Source organism: Triturus cristatus, chromosome 6 (genome assembly GCF_964204655.1).
Source record: "Triturus cristatus chromosome 6, aTriCri1.1, whole genome shotgun sequence".
Taxonomy (NCBI): domain Eukaryota; kingdom Metazoa; phylum Chordata; class Amphibia; order Caudata; family Salamandridae; genus Triturus; species Triturus cristatus.
In genome coordinates, this window is record NC_140589.1 from 612,926,843 (window position 1) to 612,950,081 (window position 23,239).

The window sequence follows — 23,239 nt, forward strand, 5'->3', positions numbered from 1 at the left end:
GTTGAGGGTAGTCACATTGCTCTCTCACTGCCACCTTCTATGTGAATCCTTGCAGCTGCTGGCATGTGCCAGCTGGCTTTTCCCTTCTGACCCCTGGTTGAGGACTTCAGTACTGAGCACGCCAACGAAGTAGCAGGCAGTCACCAACATGTGCTGACACTGCTGCTACACCCCAGAGCAAAATCAGAGCCCACGGTCCTTGCTAAGTCCTACCACTGCTTTCCATCAGACAGCTATGCTGCCGAGCACAAATGCAAAGTCCTTGGCCCAGCCCCCACCGAGTTCCTGCCAAGCATCTGCCCCCGATAAAGCTTTCTCCTTTCTTACTGCAGGGGAGCCATTGAAAAGCGAGTAGCTTGTGTTCTACCACTGTGAATACAGGCGAGCACCTGAAGAGGACTCCCAACCGGCCAAGATAGCTGGCACCATATTCCCCTGACATAGCTTGTCACTGAAACCATTTGTCTTGTGCTTATGTGTAGAGTATGTGTAATGTTGTCAGCTGCACACTTACATACCTCCAGTTTGCATATTTGCAAGATTAGTGCAGAGCCACACCGCCAGCTGATATTCAGACAAAATATCAAGTCAGTAATATCGACTGACACAGTTATCGAGTTGGAAATATCGTGACACAGAAATATTGTGAGCAAGAATATCGTGGACAAGAATATCGATTTTAAGGTAAGTAATTTTGATTTTTAAAATATAGAAGTCATTAATATCGTTTGCAAAAAGATAGTTGTTTAAAATATCGATTTTTGTATTAGTGCTATGTATTTCTCCCTCACATACACAAATGTATCTCAAGTTACAATGCCCTGGTGGCTCCTAAAGGAACAGAGTGATATGGCTGCTCCTTGAGTGAAACTATACATTAAATTAGCACATTTCCAATGGAGGGCATTGTTCTACAATTCTTCAAGCAGGTTCCAAGATCCATTTGCTAAAAAACATTGGTTTGTACTCCTGTGTTGCACCCAATTTTAGACCTATCCCCTACCTAACACATTTAGCCAAGATCTGTTAGAAACTTGTGGATGTTCAGCAGCCGACCTATATACGGACATGTAGATTCATTTTCATATGCTAATCCCAGTTTCTTCCTTATTAAACCAAGAGGGAACAAAACTGATTTAATGAATGTCTGAGATGCATTATTGTGGACAGTGCAGCAGTAATGGGCCTTTTGAACTTGTCTGCCACCTTTGACACAATGGGCCATCCTGATGTTCTGTATAGATAGGCATCATGGTAAAGGCTACAGGCAAACCCCTCAACCATGGAGGTTTAAAGAATAGCCAGGGGTAACAGCTACTACATAGGGCTTGCCCTTTGTTACACCCCATGTACTGTCTTTGTTAATGTAATGGTCTCATTGGGTGTCAAACGGTATGTGATGTCACTACCACATGCATTTGATTGAATTGTCACTCGTGCTGTCTTCAGATAGATTGAGTAATTCTCAAATGATAGATAATGATCCTGGGGTATGAGGTGGACCATTCCTACCTTTGTTAACGCCTTGTTGATGTGTTACAATACTTAACTGATAGGGAAAGAATAAAGTTTGGGAGTAATTATGAACACAGATTTGTCCTTTACACCCCAAATTACTGCAGCATTTTTTTTTAAAATGGACAATTATTGTATATGGAAAAAGTCAGTGCCAGTGTAAATTTAGCCTTAAATGTCTGGTGCATACTCACACTGTCCACTATCGGCCAATGGCTTTCTAGTGCCGGCAACCTGATGGAGCAAATTTTAGCACAGGTGTTGTAATTATCTTATTGGCAGTAATTTACTGCAATCGTAAATATCAAATACTGCCAGCTTTATTGATATCTGTTTCCAAAATAAGGGTCTTTGAGTTTGGTGTATTTAGGTAAATCCTACAAGTGAAAGAAAATTGAAATTTCCGTTTAAACCTATAAAACGCAATAGAAAATACTACCAGCACTCCTCTCAGCACTCACTTTTTTTGATGTTTGCAACTCAGAATCAAGTCAAAATGTACGAAGTTTAGTCAGTCACATTATCCTATCAGTGTTCTCTTAAGGATTTCGGGGTCGCGTGTCAAAACATATTTTGGGGCCCCTAGAATGAACAACTTTAGATTTTATTACCCATTTTCTGCTAGTTCAAGCCCCATGATCAGAGATGTTTTTTGGCATGAGCAAAGTGGGCTGTGGCCCAGGGCTCCAGCCTTTCAGGGGTCCCCTTATAAAGCTCTGTTCTGTAGATAGTCTTGTCCTGATGCCCTTGAATAGTTCTCGAACAGATTGTTTTAAGTACCATTTTCCTTTAATTTATTTTTAGTGTCAGTCATGTATGGGAGTCTGTTACTGACATTTTTCAGAGAAATGTTTGTTTTTCAAAACCATGCAACATCTATTAAAAAAAGGGTGTTTTAGCTTAAAAAAAGGACCTCACATATGAGAAATAAAGGGGGGGGGGGTCACAAAGATTAATTGCAATATAAGCGACCTGTTGCTGCATTATAATACCGAAAAACACGTCACAATCCCTGAATATTAGATGTAAACAGATTTACAATTTGGACCAGTGTGCCTGTGCAGTGGGCAAAGAAGGCATGAAAGAGCTGAAACTGGATCATAAATTTAAAGTTGGTTCGAACAGGAGCCCCCAAAATACGTTTGGCCCAGGGCCCCTGAAATTCTTAAGATGCCCCTGCCCATGATAGCAAATAAAATTGAATCACATATTGAAGGATAGATAAAAGTAACATAGAGAAAAAGTTCACTTTCCCTGGGGACCCCGGGAAGGTGGGGCCCCTAGGCAATTGGCCAAAATTGCCTTAAAAAGTCTCTGTGGCATATTTACAATGAACTGGCGCAACACGGATTTACTCCAAAATTGGTAATGCCACACGCCAACATTTTTAAAGTGCAGGAATGCGCCGTATTTAAAAATATATGGTGCACCCCTGCATTTCACCTAGCACTGGTGCTAAAAAAGCATCCTAGCGCCAGCGCAGGCACCTTAGCACCATTTTGCTAGGGTGCCTGTGCTGCAGGGGCATATGTTTATGTGCAGGAAGGGACACCAATCTTAACAGGCGATTTGCTCCATCCATGTGTGCTACAGAATGTATCACAGATGGAAAGAGCAATATGCGAGGAGAAATAAAACATTTCTCCTTGTATCTCCTGTTTAAGACCAAGTATTTCCTGGTCTTATTTTTGGCGCTGCCCCATACCTTATAAATATGGAGCAGTGTCATAAATCAATAGGTTTTGTTGTGGAACACCCACTGCAAGCCCCTTTCATGCTAAGTGCTACGTGAATAGGGGCATTATTTACAAGGCAGAGATAAGCCACGTTAAGTGGCTTAATGCCACCTTGTAAATAAGGCAAAGTAGTTAACACCATCAGAACGTCACTAAAAGTGACATTCCGGTGACGGTAGGTCCTTTTAAATATGCCTCCAAGTGTCCTATAGCTCCCGCTTCTCTTTATACCTTGATTCGGGGGACGAGGGAGGACAATCTTCGAGAGGGGGCTGCCGGTGCAGGTTGCTGAATTCTTGTGTTGTGTTCATATTGGAGTAGCACCATGCTTTATTCATTAAACCATTGAAATCAGGTTTTAACAAACAAATATTGATGCTTATGAAACGAAATATGCGCCTATCACCATTTTAAAAGAAAGTGCAATACGTTATTATCCACCATTATTAACTCAAAGTTTAATTTTGTTTAAGGTTGCTGTAAATAAAGCCGAAGAAAAGATGCAGAAGCTGATGAGCGCTGAAATAAAGAGAGTAGCGAAGCTTGCAGAGCTCGAGCATGCAGTCGAGCTTCAGTGCCTGATGCAGCAGTGCGTTGAAGAGACCATCAATATTGTAGCTGCTGTCAAGCGGCACATGAGGAGATTAGGCTTCAGAGACCAACAGATCATGAAAAGGTACCTTTTACAAACATGGCTCGAATCGCATTGTGTCTTTAAGAAGGAGTCTATGTTCACACTACAACCGGCTCCATATTGCATAATCCATCTTGCAATCTTGGTAAGGAAGAACAAGCATCTGCTGACATTTACGATCATGGATAGTCTGTAAGCAGTCCAGAATTTCTGTAGGCATATGTTTATAGTTGAGAAAATTTGAGTTTCAAAGGGATGTTTGGTGGATGACTACTCAGAAGTTAACAAATACTCACAAAGTTTTAATCTCAAAATGGCCACTGCTTTTGGTGGCCTTGCTGTGCTTCCCTTGGAACAAATTGCCTGAAAGTTACAAGAGGAATAGATTGGTTTGAATTTGGAAGCAGTATAATATAGAGTACAGTTAGATGGTACATTAAATTTTGGTGTCTGGGGACAGAGCGCACGCAGAAGCAGATAGAGCATAGAATGTTTGAAGCAAGGTGTCAGTATATTCTGATTGTAGCCCAGCATGAATATTTATTCTTGCCCTGTGGCATGTGGAGTATAACTTTGGCTTGCAGTTGGGGTTATTTATGATATTAGTAATCCACAAGGACAGAGGTTATTAACCACTGTGCTCCAATGAGATAATTTACCACATATAAGTAGATTAAACCATCTCGTTGGAGCGTAGCTATGAAGTTCATCTAGGCAGTACTGTCCATTCTTTTGCAGTGAGGGAGAATGAAGATACAACTGGATGAAGCATACATGAAAGCTCATTTACATGGTTAGCCTGAGAGCATGTAACATTAGGGTCATTGTTGTGCATAAATTCTCTGACTTTTCCTAGAAGGCCAAATGTGGCATGGTGCCTGATTTACAAAAGTAACTTACACTTTTGAGTAAGTTTACCCTTTGAGAACGTTTACTACTGTTTGGTATTTGCAAAATGCATATTTGTAGTAACTTACACTTTTGTAGTAACTTACGCTTTTGTAATACATCTAGCACTACACATGTTCAACCACTGGTACTACAAAACCTCCCACAGAAAATAATGCAGGTAGAGACTTACTACAAAAGTGCAGGGTGGACACAAAAAGTCAATAAATTGACCAGTGCTTAACCCTGGGCAGCTTGCCACAAAAAACCGTCAGGTTTAAAATAGAGACATTATGTAAAGTATTTATGCGACACTCAAACAGTAATAAAGTCAAAACACAACACAAGAAAAATTCCACACCAATGTAGAAAAATAGAGTACATTTTAATAAATTATTTAACACCAAAATGACAAAAAATCCAATCAGTAGAACTGGAGTTTTAAAGCTTTTAGTGAAAACCAGCACCTAAAAGATCAAAGCATGAGCATCCGGTCACGCAAGACTGGGTCAAAGTCGAAAAATATGGCCGACCGTGATGGATTGTGGTACGGATACAAGAAGTGGATTAGGCTTGGTCAGTGCTCACCTTCGGACTTGGAAGAATTTTCAAGTAAAATCCTATCTTGATATAATTTTCTGACTCGCCCGCCCTGACTCCAATTGCGTGTGAAGGCAGAATGCAGCCTATTCAGTTGCAAGTGGGGGTGTGCCCAGCTCCACCCCCTATCCTGCCAACAGATGGCCCATTCAGGCACACCTAATCGCGCTATTGTGTGTCTGTCTGGGAGGAATTCACAAAGTCTAGCTGTCAGTTACACCCAGTCATGTGACCCAGGTGAGGCTGCAGGCACCAAATGTCTAAGGGCAGAAAAGTGCCAACTTTCTAAAAGAGGCATTTTCAAAATTGTAATTTAAAATATGACTTTGCCATCAAAGAGGATTTTCCATTTCAATTTCATAGATGCCAAACATTAAATGTTCACCTGGTCCCGCCCAAAAGTTAGCACCTATTAAATGTAATAAGGCAACCCACACTTATCCTATGGGACAGGTAGGCCTCACTGTAGTGAAAAACACATTTAGGAGTTTTTCACCACCATGATGATTACAATGCACCCTGGCCTATGGGTTGCCTAGGCCTACCTTAGGGGTGACCTATATACAATAAAAGGAGAGTTTAAGGATTGTCAAGGGATTATAATGCCAAATTCAATTGGCAGTTTAAAATTGCATTCAGGTGACAATAGCAGACCTGGAACACGTTTTAAGGGCTACTTAAGTGGGTGGCACAATATGTGTGGCAGCCCCACTAGGAGCATTTCATTTTCAGGCCCTGAGTATATGGTATACCACTCCAGAAGGGACTTATAAGCAAATTAGATATGGCAATCAGGTGTAAGCAAATTTAATCATGTTTACGGGAGATAGCACAAGTACTTTAGCACTGGTCAGCACTGGCAGTGGTAAAGTGCACAGAGTCCTAAGGCCAACAAATTTGAATTTCAGCAACAAAAATGAAGGTCAATAGGCAAAACGTTTGGGGAAAGACCACCCTAAGGCTGATAGTTCTAACAGTGTAAGTTAATACAAACGTGCAGTTTGTGCATACCGAACAGTAGTAAACTTACTCAACAGTGTAAGTTACTACAAAAGTGTAGTTTGTGAATAGCACTACTACTGCAATACTATAAAAATGTACCACAAAATGCAGTTTGTGAATCAGGCCCAACATATTTTGCTGAACCTAGAGTGGAGCTCCAGGTACGACTGTTCCACTTGAACCTTTACCTTCCTATTCATTTTCTCAGTCTCCAAATTTATTTTCTCAGACTCTGAGAACATCCAGCATTATAGGAAAGGGTCAATTATACTGAATACGGTTTACCCCTACGTGCAAATTAAGGTAGTAGTCTGAAACGAAAAAACAACAACTTGCATATTCAAGAAAGCTCATAGTTTATATGTTTCTGGGATGTGAACGGGTGTGGTTAAAGTGGTTACCTCCTTTTTCCACAGGTCTCATTCCTGCTGTTTCCAATCTTTGACTCTTGTTTGGAATGGTCTGTGGAAGACTGAATAAGTTTAGGCTATATCAGTTATGGTCCCAGTCTTTTTGAGAGAAGTATGTGACTGGTTCTGTTGAGAGGTTCATTCTCATCTTCATTGGTATGAACAGTGAGATGTTTCATGACCCCATTTTTCCCTTCATCATGGCGCCTTTCCGGCCAATTGCAGTACTTGGAGGAAACTTGTATGCTAGTCCGAATTTCCTTCCTGGGTGTTGGTTTTGCAATAAAGCCTGATCTCCTATCTCCCACATTTGAGGGTAGGGCCTTGGTGAACTCATTCTGTCATTGTTTTTGTGCCAACTGCGTTCATTTTGTTTGGGGGAGGTGCTGGTGAGCAACTACCCCTCAGCTGTGGAAATCACATCATGGTGCATGGTAGGTTGCACTATGTGGGGTGCTGTGATGCAAGCAAAAGAAATATTAGATAATTTGTTTGAGATCAGGTCTGTTCTTCAACCTCAAATAGTATTTTATTTTTGATGTTGCACATAAATATTTCGACTTCTTCACTGGATTGCAGCAACCTGGGGTTGACATTTCTCTGACAGATATTAGAATTAGCAAGGAACCGTAGAAAATTAGCTGCTTGAAAAGATGGGCCATTCTCAGTCATTACATCATTTGTGGGCCATAGTTTGACAAGAGTTTCTCCTTCTTTGGGGTCACACTGTCAAAGGATGTGGAACTCACAATTTCTACAACAGGGTGCTTGGTATAGTTATCTTTTGCTACCAACAGATATCAACCATTATAGGCGGCACAGATGCTGGCACTAAATTTATTCCATGGCACACTCCTCAGTGTCCACGACATCAGCATTTCCAGCTGACTGAGTGTGCCACTGTTAGTCAGGCTTTCAACATTTCTGAGCATAAATGTTGCCTTGACAATGTTTGAGTGTACTTGGTGAGCAAGTTGCATAGTATGGGGGATTAGGGATGTGGTTATCGCTATGTGCTTTCCCCGAAGGATAACCACATCTGTGGCTTTTTCCTGCCTTATTATCATAGTGATTTTTTAGCTTGTGTGTTCTGGTAATGGGGGCCCTCAAGCAAGTTTTTCTTTGAGTTATGGTGCAGTGTCATGGTTGTGGCCTAAAGTCTTTCATCCTCAGCAGTAGAATCTGCAAGGTCAGTGAGTGCGATGGCCTTCAGACAGTCTCCTTGTATGACTAGGTGGATGCATTCTTCACTCCTTTTCACCTTGTCAGACTTCATCAAGCATCGGGGAATAGGTGTTCAGACAAGAAATCAGCAGGTTAATGCACTTCAAAGTTGTACGCTTGAGGCTGTAGTGCTCTGTTTTTTTATTTTGGAAGGTGGATATGAGATTGTACCTTAAAACAGGGACAAACAGTTTCATGGTCCATCATCACCTGGAAACAGAGTCTAGGTGCAAATGTGAATTCTGACATTGCCACTTGATGGCCATGGCTTGTCTGTCTCGATCTGTATCGGCACTCTGTGTTCTTGAGGACCCTAATTGAAAATGCTGTGGGCTTTGTGGTGCGGTTCTTGCAAGAGAACTACCCCGAGACTGCATGAGCATGTTTTCTTTTAATCAAAGGATGGCGTTGGGTTATTATTATTATTATTATTATTATTATTATTATTTCGCGATTTTTATTGCGCAAACAAATACCCGAAGGTGTCTCGGCGCATGTGACAAAAACGAGAGACCAAGCCGCAGGATTACTGATTGAACAGCCATGTCTTTAAGAGCCTACGAAAGCTTATCAAATTGGGGGCAGTTTTTATGGTGAGTGGCAAAAGGTTCCAGAGTTTAGGTGTGGCAACCAGGAAGCGCCTGTCTCCCCAGGTTGCCGTTCTGGTGCGAGGTAACGGAAGCAGGGAGGAGTTGGCGGATCTCAGCTGTCTCTTGGGGCTATACAACTGGAATGCTTCAATCAGAAACTTTGGACCGACGCCATGCACTGCCTTATAGGCAATGCAGAGGGCCTTGAATTTAATGCGGCCCTCTACTCTTAGCCAATGCAGGTGACGAATGGCTGGAGTAGTTGGCTGGCGGCGGGGATGTCAAGAAGAATTCTTGCAGCAGCATTTTGTATGGACTGCAACTTAGATAGAACGAGTTTCTGAGTATTAAAGAAGAGGGCGTTCCCATAATCGATTTTAGAAAACACCAGGGTAGAGACCAGGTTCTTCCCAGCTGAGGTGGGAAGGTAAGGCAGTATTTTCCTAATTTTCTTTAAAATAAAGAACGCAGATGACACAACCTTGTTGACATGAAGGTTGAATGACAGCTTGCTGTCAAAAATGACTCCCAGGTTTCTGGCCTTATCAACTGGGACAGGAGGAGAGCCCAGCTGGTCAGGCCACCAGGCAGAAGACCAAACCGGGGAGAGATTACCAAAGGTCATGACCTCGGTTTTGTCCGAGTTAAGCCTCAGACAGTTGGAGGACATCCAGGTACTGACAGCAAGCATGGTGCTTTGGAAATTAGCTGCCACCACTGGGCCGTCCTTGTGTATTGCCAGAACCAGTTGGTTGTCATCTGCGTAGGATGTAAGTCGCAACCCATGGGCCTTTATTACCCTCGCTAAGTCTGCTACATAGATATTAAATAGCGTTGGACTTAGCGAGGAGCCCTGTGGGACTCCACAGGGGAGTGCAGAGACAGGAGAATAGAAGTTACCCAACTTCACTGTCTGGGTACGGTAGGCAAGAAAAGATGAAATGAGATTTCTAGCCATACCGTTTATCCCCAGGGCTGTGACATGGTCGACCAGAATATCATGGTCGACCGTGTCAAAGGCTGCGGACAAATCCAGCAGAATCAGGACAGCCGCACCTCCCTGGTCCATAATGGCTCTAATCTCATCTGAAGCTTTTATTAAAGCGGTCTCAGTTCCATGACCTTTCCTAAAGCCAAACTGCGTTTCGTCGAGAAGTTGGTGAGTATCGATGAACTCTGAGAGTTGTTTATTCATCAGAGATTCGCATATTTTGGCAGGAAAGGGGAGACACGCTATAGGTCTATAGCTGGCCAGAGCTGTGGGGTCCAGGGAGGGTTTCTTCAGGAGAGGTTTGATCACGGCCTTCTTCCAAAGATCTGGATAGTGACCAGTTTGAAATGCGGTGTCACAGATTTTCATAAGTGGATAAGAGATCACCTCGCTAAGGTTAGCCATCACTGAAGGAGGGCAGGGGTCTAAGGGGAAGCCAGACTTGGTAGTAAGGATAAGTCTGCTGATTTGATCTTGGGATTGGGAGCAAAGTAAGAGCAGGGATCATGATCGGTGGCAGGTTCTACACCACTGCAGACTCTGGATCTTGTCTCTGCGTTCCCTGCAAAGGATGAGTATATATCTGCTACCTTAGTGGTGAAAAAGCTGGACAGAGCATTACAGAGGGACTGAGAGGGTTCGACCCCAGGTCCCGTAGAGGGGGTGGACAGAGTGGTGACCACTGAAAACAGCTCTCTAGCAGAGTTGCTGGCATTCTCGATTTGAGCCGAGAAAAATGCACTTTTTCGGGCAATGATAGCCTTTTTGTATATTGTCAGGGCGTCTTTGTAGGAATGCTTGGCTATAGGGCAGTAAAATTTCCTCCAGCGCCTTTCTAAGTTCCTGCAATGTTGTCGGTGGAGCCTAAGCTCTTCGGTATACCACACCGCCGAAGGGGATAATCTGTTAGGTCGCGTAAACTTCTCCGGCGCCATCTGATCAGCAGCATTCCGAATCCAGTCTTGGAAGTCGGAGGCTGAGAAGACAGGATTGGCTATCCCCATAGGAAAGGATAATGTCAGGATATCTGCCATCTGATGGATATCCGCATTTTTCCAAGCACGGGTCCCTAACCTAGTTCGTGGCCTGGAATGGGGAGGGTTAGCGTGCCGTGTATGGATCCCAAAGATAATGGCCCTGTGATCTGACCAGGTGAGAGGAAGAATATCCTGTACAAAGATGTCTGAGTTATTGGTAAACAGACCATCTAGTATGTGCCCCGCCTGGTGTGTAGTTCCCTTCACCAATTGTTGAAGTCCTAAGGTTAGGAGATCATCAGTCAGTTGAGTGGTTTCGTGGTTGCCCTGTTCTTCCAGAGGGAAGTTAAAATCTCCTAAGATCATGTATTCCGGCGAACTTATGATAAGATCATTAAAATCAGAGAGTGTGGCAAGGAAAGAATTTCGGGGCCCAGGAGGTCGGTATAGCAAAATTCCCTTGAGGGCTTGTTTGTGATTAATATTAATAGCAAAGGTGGCTGCTTCACAGTTAATTGACTGTATGGGATCGAGTGTAGTGCGATAGAGATTCTTGTAAATGATAGCAAGTCCGCCACCTCTTCCTATATGTCTATCATGCCTAGCGACACTATAGCCCTCAGGGGTTGCCAGACAAAAGTCTGGTCCTGAACCAGCATCTCCCCAGGTTTCAGTGGCAAAAAGGAAGTCAAGATCATGGGCGAGAATAAACTCGCTGATCTGTAAGCTGTGACAGGGAAGGGAGCGCGTATTAATGAGCGCTGCTCGATAACCATGGGGCTGAGTGATATGCAATTCATGAAAAGGTATATTGCTAGGGGGGTCTAAGGCTGAGGAGCCAGGAAGACGAGGTTGCGGAAGTTGGTATTGACACCCAGGGCAAGGGGTGGGGGTAACGCCCACTGCAGTGGAGAGAGGCCGAGTAATGCAATGTCGGTCGGAATGGCCAGGGTTCAACTGTCTTAGTTGCAGGGAAGAATAGCATAGTGGAGGGCCAGAAGTTATGGCCCTGGGCCGAGTCCGGTCGCGGACGGGCGCAGACGGGCTTGCCTCTGGCGCGCCTCCGGCGCGCCAGAGGCGCGCCTGCTGCACGCGCGTGCTGCGCGCTTGCATGACTCTGTGTTTTATAGTCTCCCCGTCTGAGAGCGTAAATGCACGTTGCAAGATGGCGCTCAAAGTAAAGGATCTAGACCGATCCAAGATGGCGCTCAGAGTTTAGGATCTAGACCGATCCAAGATGGCGCTCGTGACTAGGAAGAGAGAGAGAGAAAGATCCTGCTCAAGCGGCAGGTGAGTGAATTCTGATTTTAAATGAGGGTATGCGGTTCAGAGTGCAGATAAAAACACAGTAAAAGACACAATAAACAAAGTAAAAGACCGAAATCCGGTCAGTGAACTAGCAGCAACAAAGAAAATATTAGTATCAGCAAATGTCCCTGAGTAGGCAGCAGCAAGTACCCATGGAACAGGTAGTGGCCCCGTTACAACTGACTCCTGCGGCTGAGGCTAAGCGTAATGTCACAAACAGCTGCGCGCTTGCATGACTCTGTGTTTTATAGTCTCCCCGTCTGAGAGCGTAAATGCACGTTGCAAGATGGCGCTCAAAGTAAAGGATCTAGACCGATCCAAGATGGCGCTCAGAGTTTAGGATCTAGACCGATCCAAGATGGCGCTCGTGACTAGGAAGAGAGAGAGAGAAAGATCCTGCTCAAGCGGCAGGTGAGTGAATTCTGATTTTAAATGAGGGTATGCGGTTCAGAGTGCAGATAAAAGCACAGTAAACACAGTAAAAGACACAATAAACACAGTAAAAGACCGAAATCCGGTCAGTGAACTAGCAGCAACAAAGAAAAATATTAGTATCAGCAAATGTCCCTGAGTAGGCAGCAGCAAGTACCCATGGAACAGGTAGTGGCCCCGTTACAACTGACTCCTGCGGCTGAGGCTAAGCGTAATGTCACAAACAGCTGCGCGCTTGCATGACTCTGTGTTTTATAGTCTCCCCGTCTGAGAGCGTAAATGCACGTTGCAAGATGGCGCTCAAAGTAAAGGATCTAGACCGATCCAAGATGGCGCTCAGAGTTTAGGATCTAGACCGATCCAAGATGGCGCTCGTGACTAGGAAGAGAGAGAGAGAAAGATCCTGCTCAAGCGGCAGGTGAGTGAATTCTGATTTTAAATGAGGGTATGCGGTTCAGAGTGCAGATAAAAGCACAGTAAACACAGTAAAAGACACAATAAACACAGTAAAAGACCGAAATCCGGTCAGTGAACTAGCAGCAACAAAGAAAATATTAGTATCAGCAAATGTCCCTGAGTAGGCAGCAGCAAGTACCCATGGAACAGGTAGTGGCCCCGTTACAACTGACTCCTGCGGCTGAGGCTAAGCGTAATGTCACAAACACAGGATGCAACGTTTCATGACTTGCAATGCCTTTGCATGCTTATCATTCTAGGCCCTTGTGATCTTGCTTTGTTAAGTCTCTCAGTGGGTCTCTAAGAATAGCTAGCTTCTGGATGAACTGCTTGCAAAAGGTAGCCATCCAAGTAAAAATGTGGATAGTTTTGACTTTCTGGGAGATTTGCTCTTTTGATGTCCTGTACCCCTTTTGGGTCAGCTTACATCCATTTTCATAACAAAAGAAATGTGGATTCTTTAGGAACTTTGCAAAGTTACATCATATTCTTACATGCACCGTTGTGCTGCCTTCATTCAGCCTTTCAAGATGTTCAGGGATGGTAGTATATATCAATGTATTGTCTCTAATATTAACTAAAGCTTGCAGCCTAGTGACAACTGCTTGAATGGGATTCTGAAATAACTCAATTTGCGAGATTATCCCAAAATCTGTGTTGTTATTGTGTATCAAGTTTTTCAAGGTAACTGATTAAAGTTTGGTAATTGATAACTCACAGGTCGTGGATCGCCATTTTCTTGTAAAATTAAACCTCTGTTCCAATGAGGGGAAAATTGAATAATCATTAAACACAGTTGAAATATAGGTTTTAATAAAGTTGCCCGGGAGGAGCCTAGCGCTTGACCAAGATGGCCGCGTGAGCTTAGAGCTCCCGAGACCCTCGCGCCCTCCGTCGACTATCCTGTCACTAATCCTGCTGGTATGCATGGCACCGTGTTGCTGAGTTGTCAGGGAGGCGATTGATGCTACCCGCGGTCGGATCGCCCATCGGGAACCGGACTTATGACTGGCGAAAGATTGCGGCCTAACTCCCGGAGATGCCAGGGGCTAGAGTTGGCAGGATGCCCGACTCCTAGTTGATCAACAACGGCCTGGTGAGGTGTGAACTGTCGGACGGAGGCCCTCGCTCTTTCACTTTCGATTTCGTTCCCTTTGTCTGCCCGGACACTGTAGAGCTCTGGGTGGCTTTATAACCCCAAGGACGCTCGGCGGGCTACTCTGGCAGCACAAGGCGGACCTGCTCACTCCTTATTCCTCTCTCTGAGAGGGAACGGTCTTCACTGCATTGGACTGCCTGGAGTCCATTATGTCGGGCAAAGCAGAAGGGGATCGGCTGAAGACTAAGTCCACCAGGCGGGGAACGTATTCCCAAGTCAACAGTATGGACCGCTACGCCCTCCTGAAGACATCGCCGAGTGGATCGAGCCAGGCGCCGGATGCCCAGAAGGAGGACTCGCCTGGGACACCGGAGCTCTCCCTGCAGGATGTCATGGGCGCGCTTGATGGGATGCAGACCTCGATGGGGAGGCAATTCGAGGCCCTGGCGCATAAGGTGGATGCCATCCTGGTGGATGTCAACTTGATCCGCTCGGACCTGGGCAAGACAAACGAACGCGTTAAGGACCTGGACCACAAGACCATGGGCCTCACTGATGATGTTGCGGATTTGCAGAACGAGGTCCGGAAGCTGAGGGCCGAGAGTGACCTCGCCGCCCGCCGGCTGGAGGACTTCGAGAGCCGGTCCAGGCGCAACAACGTGCGCGTCATCGGGGTCCCGGAGTCCTCGGATGAGGCTTCGACGGACCTGCTTGTGGAAGATTTGGTCCTCAATCATCTGAAGCCTAAGGGCCTTGGAAAGTTTTTTGCGGTGGAAAGGGCCCATAGGGTGCCGGGCGGACGGCCCAAGGCGGGTGCCCCGCCGCGGCCGATTGTCGCCCGGCTCTTTCATTTTCGAGATCGGGACGCTATCCTGCAAGCTTCGAGGGTGACGGGCCCAGTCCCCTTCCAGAATGCGTCGGTGAATTTTTATCCGGACTTCACCCAGCAGGTGCAGAGACAGAGACAGAGCTTCCTGGGGGTGAAGCGGAGACTTCGGGAACTGGACCTGAAGTATGCCATGCTTTTCCCCGCCAGACTACGGGTGGTGCATGAAGATCGGACATTCTTTTTTGACTCTCCTGTTATGGCCGACGAATGGCTGGACGCTTTGCCCCGGCGACGGACCGGGGACGACACAGCCGATCATGGAGACAGTGGCCGGGATGGACAGGGCTGAAATCTTAAAGCCGGCCTGACTTGATTTGACCATACTTGAAGATTTGAACAGAGTGCAGTAACTGTGGAGGGTTGCGGGAGGACGAGGGGTGCTCTTTTCCTCCCTTAGGGTACTTTTTGTAGATTTTTGTTTTTGTAGGGCGACAGGCACACTGCAAGTTGGGGGGGCTTTTTAAGCTGCAGCAGGGGTGCAGGGTGGGGGGAGGTATGGGGATTTTGAGTTTGTTGTTGGGGGGTTTATTTCTGCAAGGCATGATGATTATCCTCAGGACTGTTCCATGGTGGCGCCTCGGGTGTGGGGTGGGCCTCTTTCCGTTTGAGGATGGGGGGTAGAGGCTTAAGTGTTATAAGCTGGAATGTTAATGGTTTGGGGGATCGCATCAAGAGGGGGATTGTTTTGCAACTTCTGAAACGTTCAATGCCAGACGTTGTCCTGCTGCAGGAGACGCATCTCATAGGCAATACGTGCTATGCCCTGAATAGGAAGGGGTATAAATTCATTGCACACTCGGGATTCTCTTCTGGGTCCAGGGGTGTGGGCATCCTCGTTAGAGCATCGTAGCCTTTTGAGGTGGACTCCACCATTGTTGACGATAGGGGGAGGTTTGTGGCGGTGGCGGGGAGGTGGGAAGGAAGGACTTTGGTTTTGGTTTCGGTTTATGTCCCGCCGGCCCTGCAGGCCTCCACATTTGCTGAACTGGGCAGGGCTTTGCTGACTCTCCCGGGGGGAATGCTGGTAGTGGGAGGGGATTTCAACGCTGTGGGTTCCGGACTGTTGGATAGATACCCGCCCAGGGACACAGGGGGGGCTCAGAAATGGCTTCCAGACTTCCTGGATACGTTTGGTCTGATAGACTGCTGGAGGCTCCGGCACCCCACACAGAGTCAATACACGTTTCACTCCGGGGCGCATGGTAGCCTCTCCAGGATTGACTACCTGCTCACTCTGGCCGCACATGCCTCGTTGATATCCGAGGCGAGGCACATGGCACGTGGTATCTCTGATCACTCGCCAGTGTGGATCCGGCTGGATCTAGGTCGGGAGGGAGGAGGGAGGGTGGCCCCCATCAACCCATGGTATTTCCGAGACCCCAAGATGCGCAGCGCCCTGGTAAAAAAGGTAGATAATTACTTTAAGGACAATCTGGGAACCGTGGACTCGGCGGTGTCGCTGTGGGAAGCTTTTAAGACCGTGCTTCGGGGGGAGGCCCTCTCCCTGGTGGTGGCTGCCAAGAACCGGAGGGATTGCGAGGTGCGGCAAGTGGAGGAGGAGATTGCGGCCCTTGAGGGGGATATGGAGGAGGATGTTACAGAGTCCTCATTGCATGAGCTTTGCCTGAAGCAGGCGGAGTATAGGGACCTGGTGACGAACGCCGCCAAGACCCTCAGCAGGGAACAACAGGGCCGCCTTTATGACGTTGGGGATAAGGCAGGGAAACTCCTGGCGTGGTTGGACAGGAAAGAACGGGTCAATAGAGTGGTGCCAGAGTTGATTGGAGAGGGGGAAGAGGCGATTGTGGAACCTGAGGGGATTGTGGAGTGTTTCGCAGAGTATTTTCATAGGGTTTATTCCTCTGTGTCGGACAGGCCGCCCGAGGACTCGTCTGATCTCCTCCGTGATATCGAGTTGCCCTGCCTCTCTGACATAGATAGGGACGATTTGGATGGTGACATCACGATTGACGAGGTGGCGGGGGCGATTCGCGCGTTGAACTCGGGTAAGGCCTCTGGACCGAACGGACTGCCGATCGACCTGTACAAATTGTTCCCGGATAGGGTCGCCCCTCACCTGCGCGCCATGTTTTTGGAGGCGCGGGGGGGATGGGATCCTTCCGTTGGATCAGAGGCTGGCGTCGATCGTGGTCATACATAAAGAGGGTAAACCCCGAGATAGATGCGCCTCCTATCGGCCCATTTCACTCCTCAACGCTGAGCCGAAAATTCTGGCCAAACTCCTGGCTACCCGTTTGATTAGGGTACTTGGCGATTTGGTCCATCCGGATCAATCTGGCTTTATCCCGCACCGAAACACAGCATTGAACCTTAGGCGGCTACATGGCGTCATCGCCAGGGCGGACACGCTGCGTGAACCGGCTGTTGTGGCATCCCTTGATGCCACGATGGCCTTTGACACGGTGGAGTGGGCATATTTATGGGCCGTGCTGGCCAAGTTTGGTTTCGGTCGCGGGTTTGTGAGTTGGGTTCGGTTGCTGTACGAGGGGCCACTAGCGAATGTTGTGGTGAATGGTCGGGCATCTACTCCGTTTCAGCTTGGTAGGGGTACTCGGCAGGGCTGCCCCCTGTCGCCTCTGTTGTTCGCCCTCGCCCTCGAACCGTTGGCTGCGTGGATACGTTGGCACCCGGATATACGGGGCCTTCGGTGGTCGCCTGATCATGAGGACCGTATTTCGCTTTATGCCGATGATATCCTGCTGTATCTTGCCTCACCTAAGAAGTCACTTATAGTGGTCTGTGACGTACTCGCATCGTTCGGCAGGAACTCGGGGCTTGTGATTAATTGGGGCAAATCGTACTTGTACGTTCTTAGTGGCGAGGTCCCACCGATCCCTAGAACATGTTCGATACAGGTTGCCCAGCAGGGCTTCGTGTATTTGGGGATTTTTATATCCATGGATCCTGCTGTGCGCTATGAGAGGAATCTGCTCCCCCCCTTGGCACGCTTGAGGCGAGATGTTGAAGGTTGGCGGAGGCTGCCGCTCTCCCTTGTTGGGCGTGCGGCCCTGTTCAAAAGGATGTCTCTTCCCCGCTTCCTCTACGCCCTCCAGAACACCTTGGACTGGGTACCGGCCAAATACTTTCGGGAGGTCGAAGGCCTCCAACGGACGTTGCTGTGGGATGGGCGGCCGCGAATAGCTATTTCAAAGTTGACGCTCCCATGGTACGATGGGGGCATTGCGCTCCCGGACATCCGACGGTACTATTGGGCCACGCAGCTGAGCGCGATCAACCATGGGTTTTATGGCCCTGCCCTCAGCCCTGGGTATGCCATGGATAGGTGGCTGCTGCGCGGCGGCAACTACTACAGGGCGTTGTATTCGCGGTCCTTAGACTCGTCCCTCACGGGGCCCACAGGTGTGGCGGTGCGCGTATGGAAGATGGCGACCGACTCGCTGGGCTGGAAGGATAGGCTAACCCTCGCTACCCCATTGTTTGAATCGGAAAGATTGGGAAGACTCTGGCATACGAAGGGCTTTGATAAGTGGGATCTGATAGGTATATCCAAGGTGGGAGATGTGCTGCATAAGGGGAGGGTGAAGTCCTTCGAGGAGTTGCAGACTGAGTTTGAGCTAGGGCCCTCAGAGTATTTTAGGTATATCCAGCTGCGTCACGCCCTCCGATCAGTCCTCGTGGAGGGTGAGAAGGTGCCGGAGTCCTCTCCCCTTGAGGACCGAGTCCTTGATGGTCATATGCCCGAGAGCACGATTTCGCTCATATATAAGAAGTTGATAAACGTCCGGGCAGACTTGCTATTGGGGCTGAGAGAACAGTGGACCAGGGATGGCCTTGAGTTGGATAATGAGGACTGGCAGTCAGCGGTTTCTTCGCCTAAGGAGGTTGCGATCCCGTCGCGTCTGAGGCTGGTGCAGCTTAAAATACTGCACCGGGTGTATGTGACGGGGCCAAGGCTGGTCCACATGGGATTCTCGGAGGACGGCCTGTGCAGAAGGGGATGTGGTATGGTGGGTACTTTCCTGCACATCATTTGGGAATGTGGTGTCATTGTGGAGTTCTGGAGGAGAGTCCATGCAGTTATGGGGGAGGTGACGGGCATTGTGGTACAGCCGGAGGCGCGGTGCTGCCTCCTGAACGTCTGGGGGCCCACTGACCTCGATGAGGCGCAGACCCAATGGGTGACTCTGGGTAACATGGTAGCTAAAAGGGATATCGCGCGATTATGGGGCTCCTCGGGACCCCCTACACTGACCGCGTGGAAGGAGAACATGGATTGGAGCATGTTTAGGGAGAAGACGGTCTACTGCTCTAGAGGTCGCCCCCGGAAGTGGCATGCCATCTGGGGGCGGTGGAACCAATACAGGGGGGGAATATGTCTTGCCCCGGAACTGGAACCTCCCGAGGAACAGCTTTCCCCCTGACCTACTTTCCAGCACAGTTTGGTTTTAGTAACCGTTCTGGGCCTCTGCTGTTCCCCTTCTTCCTCCGCACACAGTCTTATACTTAGTAGATGAGTGGGGTCCGGCCTCCCCTGGGGGCTTTCGCCATGGGCTTTCAATGTTCTGCCTTGCTGGGGTTTGTTGTGTGTTTTTTCTGTGTTTATTTAAAATTGGACCTTTGCATTACTCTTTGAACTGTATTGGGGACACATCACTGTATCCAACTTGCAATGCTGCCGAACCTTCGGGCTGTCGGCTGAATAGCTGTGTCCTGAATTTCGAAATAAAGGTTTTCAAAAAAAAAAAAATAATAAATAAATAAATAAAGTTGCCCGTTTATTAGGATCTGCTTTTAATATTGTTAGAGGCAGGCCATCTGGCACCTGAGCCCTAGATGATTTTGCGATTCTGATATTTTTTTCTAGAGATTACTGCAGAGGTAGGTACTGTCCTTTGAAAAACTGCTGGGGGAGTGCTCAGTAGTGCCATAAACCCTTTGCATCTTCCATTATCTTATATAATAATTGAAAACATATGTTTCACTTATTGATCATCCAGTTGAAGTCGACTAAAAATACTGTGCAAATTGTTAACCTAAATTAAACGAAGGATACTCAATAGCTATTGTAAGTATAAAAAGGTAAAAATACCAGTAAAGGAGAAAACCATATGCACATTGCCACAATGGAGCATAATCAATACATATGTGTCGCATTACATAAAACGAGTATGAGCAAGCACGTTAAAGAAGAAAATTACATTGTTATCTAGCAGGAATTCATAATATGAGGAAAGAGTGAGTACCGAGCTAATAGGTTGCCAAAAATACCTCATGGAACTAAATAGAGTTAAACAGCATGCTTACATTTGTAGAATTCTGTAAACGCTCTTCAGAAAGCTCAGAAAATTATAGCTTTCGCGTTCAGAAAACAGATAATGCCTGTAGTTTCCTCTTCTAAAACGATATATATTCTCTGTATACCCAGTTATATCTTTAAAAATATTTAAAAAATTCACAAAGTTCTATAAACCTGCAATTCCATTTCGCATTTCAATGTTATATTTATCAATACCTCTCTGACAAGGGTTTCTGTCTCCAAAGGTTGGTATAAAAAATGCCAAAGGTCAAAGTTGTAAACAGATACAGTGTATCCTAAAGGAACCGAGAAATAACATCTAACAACCTTCAAGCACTATCTTTTGCTACAAGTTGCTGTATACAAATGTAGCAAAGTAACCGGCGTAGTTGCTTATATTTCTGACTCCCGCTTCTCTTTGGTTTCACCTTGACCACATCTCATTCATCTGGTTCTCTGGAAAAGGTTTACACTTCAGCAAAGGGATAGGGCCCATGCCAAAGAAAGGAGGCGGTATCGGTACTTAGCACCACAAGATTAGCTAAATGTGGCGAAAACCTTACCTCAATGGTATATGAATGTACTTTAACTTGTAAAACCAATCAAGCTCTGAGATAGGACGTGGCGTCACAGTTGTTGAAAGCAATAGAACCTCCAGAATTATTCTGATTATGGAGAGCAAGGTGCAGATGAATACTGGTGTGTAAACACCCAAGGGCTTATTTAAAAGCCCTTTGCACTGCCGCTGCGCCACTTTTAACATAGGGGGAAAGTGGAGCACCCGTGGCGCAAGGGGCTTGTAAATAAGCCCCCCACTGTTTACTAGGCCTTCTGTTTAGGTACCATTAACACTTACTTCACTGTTGATGCAGTCCAGGGGCGCCTTAGTGGGCACCCACTACAAAATAGCCATTCCTTTGGGTTTCGCTCTATGCCAGCGGTTTTGGGCAATATTTGCCTACTTAGCACACTTGAAGCACTTCGGCCATATGGACTAAAGCTTCTCCTACTCGTGGCTTGGTTGATTGGGCCTTACTTTTCTCTACCTCTACCTCATCCTAAAAATTAGTCTGACAATCTAGATTAGATTTTAGCTCCTCTACCCTCAAGGAGATTGTGCTGGGCTAAGTCATAGGAGCCATCAAGGCAGAATTTCCATTATCTGCTTTATGGTATGCAGGAGAAAAATGAGCCATTGCCGGAAGCATACAATTATGGTGTTGACGATCGCACCATTGCTTGGCTCATGGGACGCTTCTATATATTGTTAGTAGACAGTTGTAACAGTTGTAAGTAATTTTATTCATTCATGTTTGATTAATGAAACCATTACATGACTAAGAACTTTACAATACATTTTCGCTTAAACTAAAACGATGACTACAACGACCAGAATGGAGTTTCAGGAATTTAAAAACAATATTATTTCATAAGTGTAAAAAGAGTTAAAACTTGCCCTACATAATTAAAGTAAAAACAGTGTCCAAGATTTTACATATAAAGAGGTAGAGTTCAATATGCTGTGTGCAAACTAATAGGTAGGGCTGGGGTTGCTAAAATCTCGATACCCCAGAATATTTGTGTGCAGCAGATGGTCATGTTTTCTGGGTTAACAATCCCCATATTCTGGGAATACATGACCATGGTGGATGCTGCACATGTCCCTTGAGTTTGTGAATTCCAGTTGGTGGCTCTTCTAATAGCTAGCTGGTAGATGCTGTTCTATGGGCAGTGGCTGTTGTCCTCGCTTCAATGAGTGAAAAGCGAATAAAACTTGTAAATTTCCCCAGTCACGCTAAAGTGTTTGGTATATTTTCGGTAAAGCACATGCCTGACGCCTCCTTACAGCACTTAACCCCTTTTGAACGACATAGCGGGAGGAGCAGGCGGTGTCGTTCCTCAGTCAGTTTAGGCCAGCAGCACAACAGATGGTGCCAGAATTCTTTTCGGTAGTTGCATAACCTGCAGGAGGTTACCACGTCTTGTCCAGCTCAACCAGGATTAAAGTCTGACATTAGCAGTGTAATTAGCCTCATCAAAAGAATTTTCAGACAGACCTGGGTTGAGATCGCTTGTTTAAAGTATGACTGTGCCTTCCCAGAAGTGTAAGATACATCGAGTGCCTCGGCCAGGGTGCTAGGTTAAAGACTTCTGATGTCCTGTTCAAAGGATATTAATAGCACATGCCTTTTTACAACTTTTTTCCAAGCAGAGTAAAGAATCTCTTGCAGATGCCGGCTGTCTGTCCTGAATTTCAGAGTGCTGGTTGCTGTTGCTAGCTGTAGCTGCCAGGAAGACCCTGCTGTGTTGAAGATGGCTTTCAAATGACATTTGAGCGAGGACTCTGGCGCCTGCAAGACCCTGAGATAGAGCTTTCTTAGACCCCCCTGGCCCACGAGGTCAGGTCACCCGAGGCCCAGCTACCTTGTTCTTTTGGCTTGTCAGGGGCAAGAAGAATTTTCTTGAACACCATGATCTAGGATTTTATTTTAAATGTGTTAAAGGCGTGAGGGGAACGCCAAGTGGCCGTAGTTGAGGGCCGGAATGAGTTTTGGTCTCAAGACAGTCAACATGGGCTCTGCACTTGGGCTTTGCAGATGGTTACTAAGGCGCTTCAGTAAGTGGATAGCAGTAATGGCCTCTGTTCTAAGGTGCTTTAAATGGACGGCCGGTTTGGCGCTTTCAGAAAGCCATATTACAAGATGGTTAAAGTTGTTGTAATTTGGAGGTCTACCATCTGCCACTGAAGTTGTTTTTTGTGCCGGAATTTCCCAAATATGACAACCTTAATGTGATAGTGAATTGCTTTGAGGGTTCTCTGCAGGCCGTTCTGGTGTGATCAAGGATAGTAGTATCGTCACTGTACTACAGGATTCCCAGCCTTGGTGTTACTAATCTGGCTTCTTCCAGAGCTGCTCCCATATCTGCCGTATAAAGGTTAAAATGGAGGGAAGCCAACACGCAGCCCTGCTAAAGCCCGTTATTGGTAGGGACACAGGTGGTGACAGTGGTGGAGCTTGTTTTAACCTGGACGAATGTTCCCTGATTTAATGATGTGATTGCCCTAAGAAGCAGGAGCGAGATCCCCCAGGCAACTAGCTTGCCCCGTAGCTAGCCCCGGTCCACCCTGTCATTGGCAGTACTGTAGTCAATGAAGTAGCAGAACAAGGGTGGATGCTTCCTCCTGGCGGCTTGTGTTGATAGGTGAGA

The 23,239-nt window shown here is 46.6% G+C and overlaps 1 protein-coding gene across 1 annotated transcript in view; it reads left to right on the forward strand.

Annotated features, from left to right (window-relative positions):
- C6H6orf163 (chromosome 6 C6orf163 homolog) overlaps window positions 1–23,239 on the forward strand; it is a 194,352-nt gene that overhangs the window by 154,416 nt on the left and 16,697 nt on the right. The window contains exon 4 of the mRNA XM_085611090.1: window positions 3,725–3,927. Within this exon, the coding sequence (XP_085467216.1) occupies window positions 3,725–3,927 (203 nt within the window). The remainder of the gene's footprint in view (window positions 1–3,724; window positions 3,928–23,239) is intronic.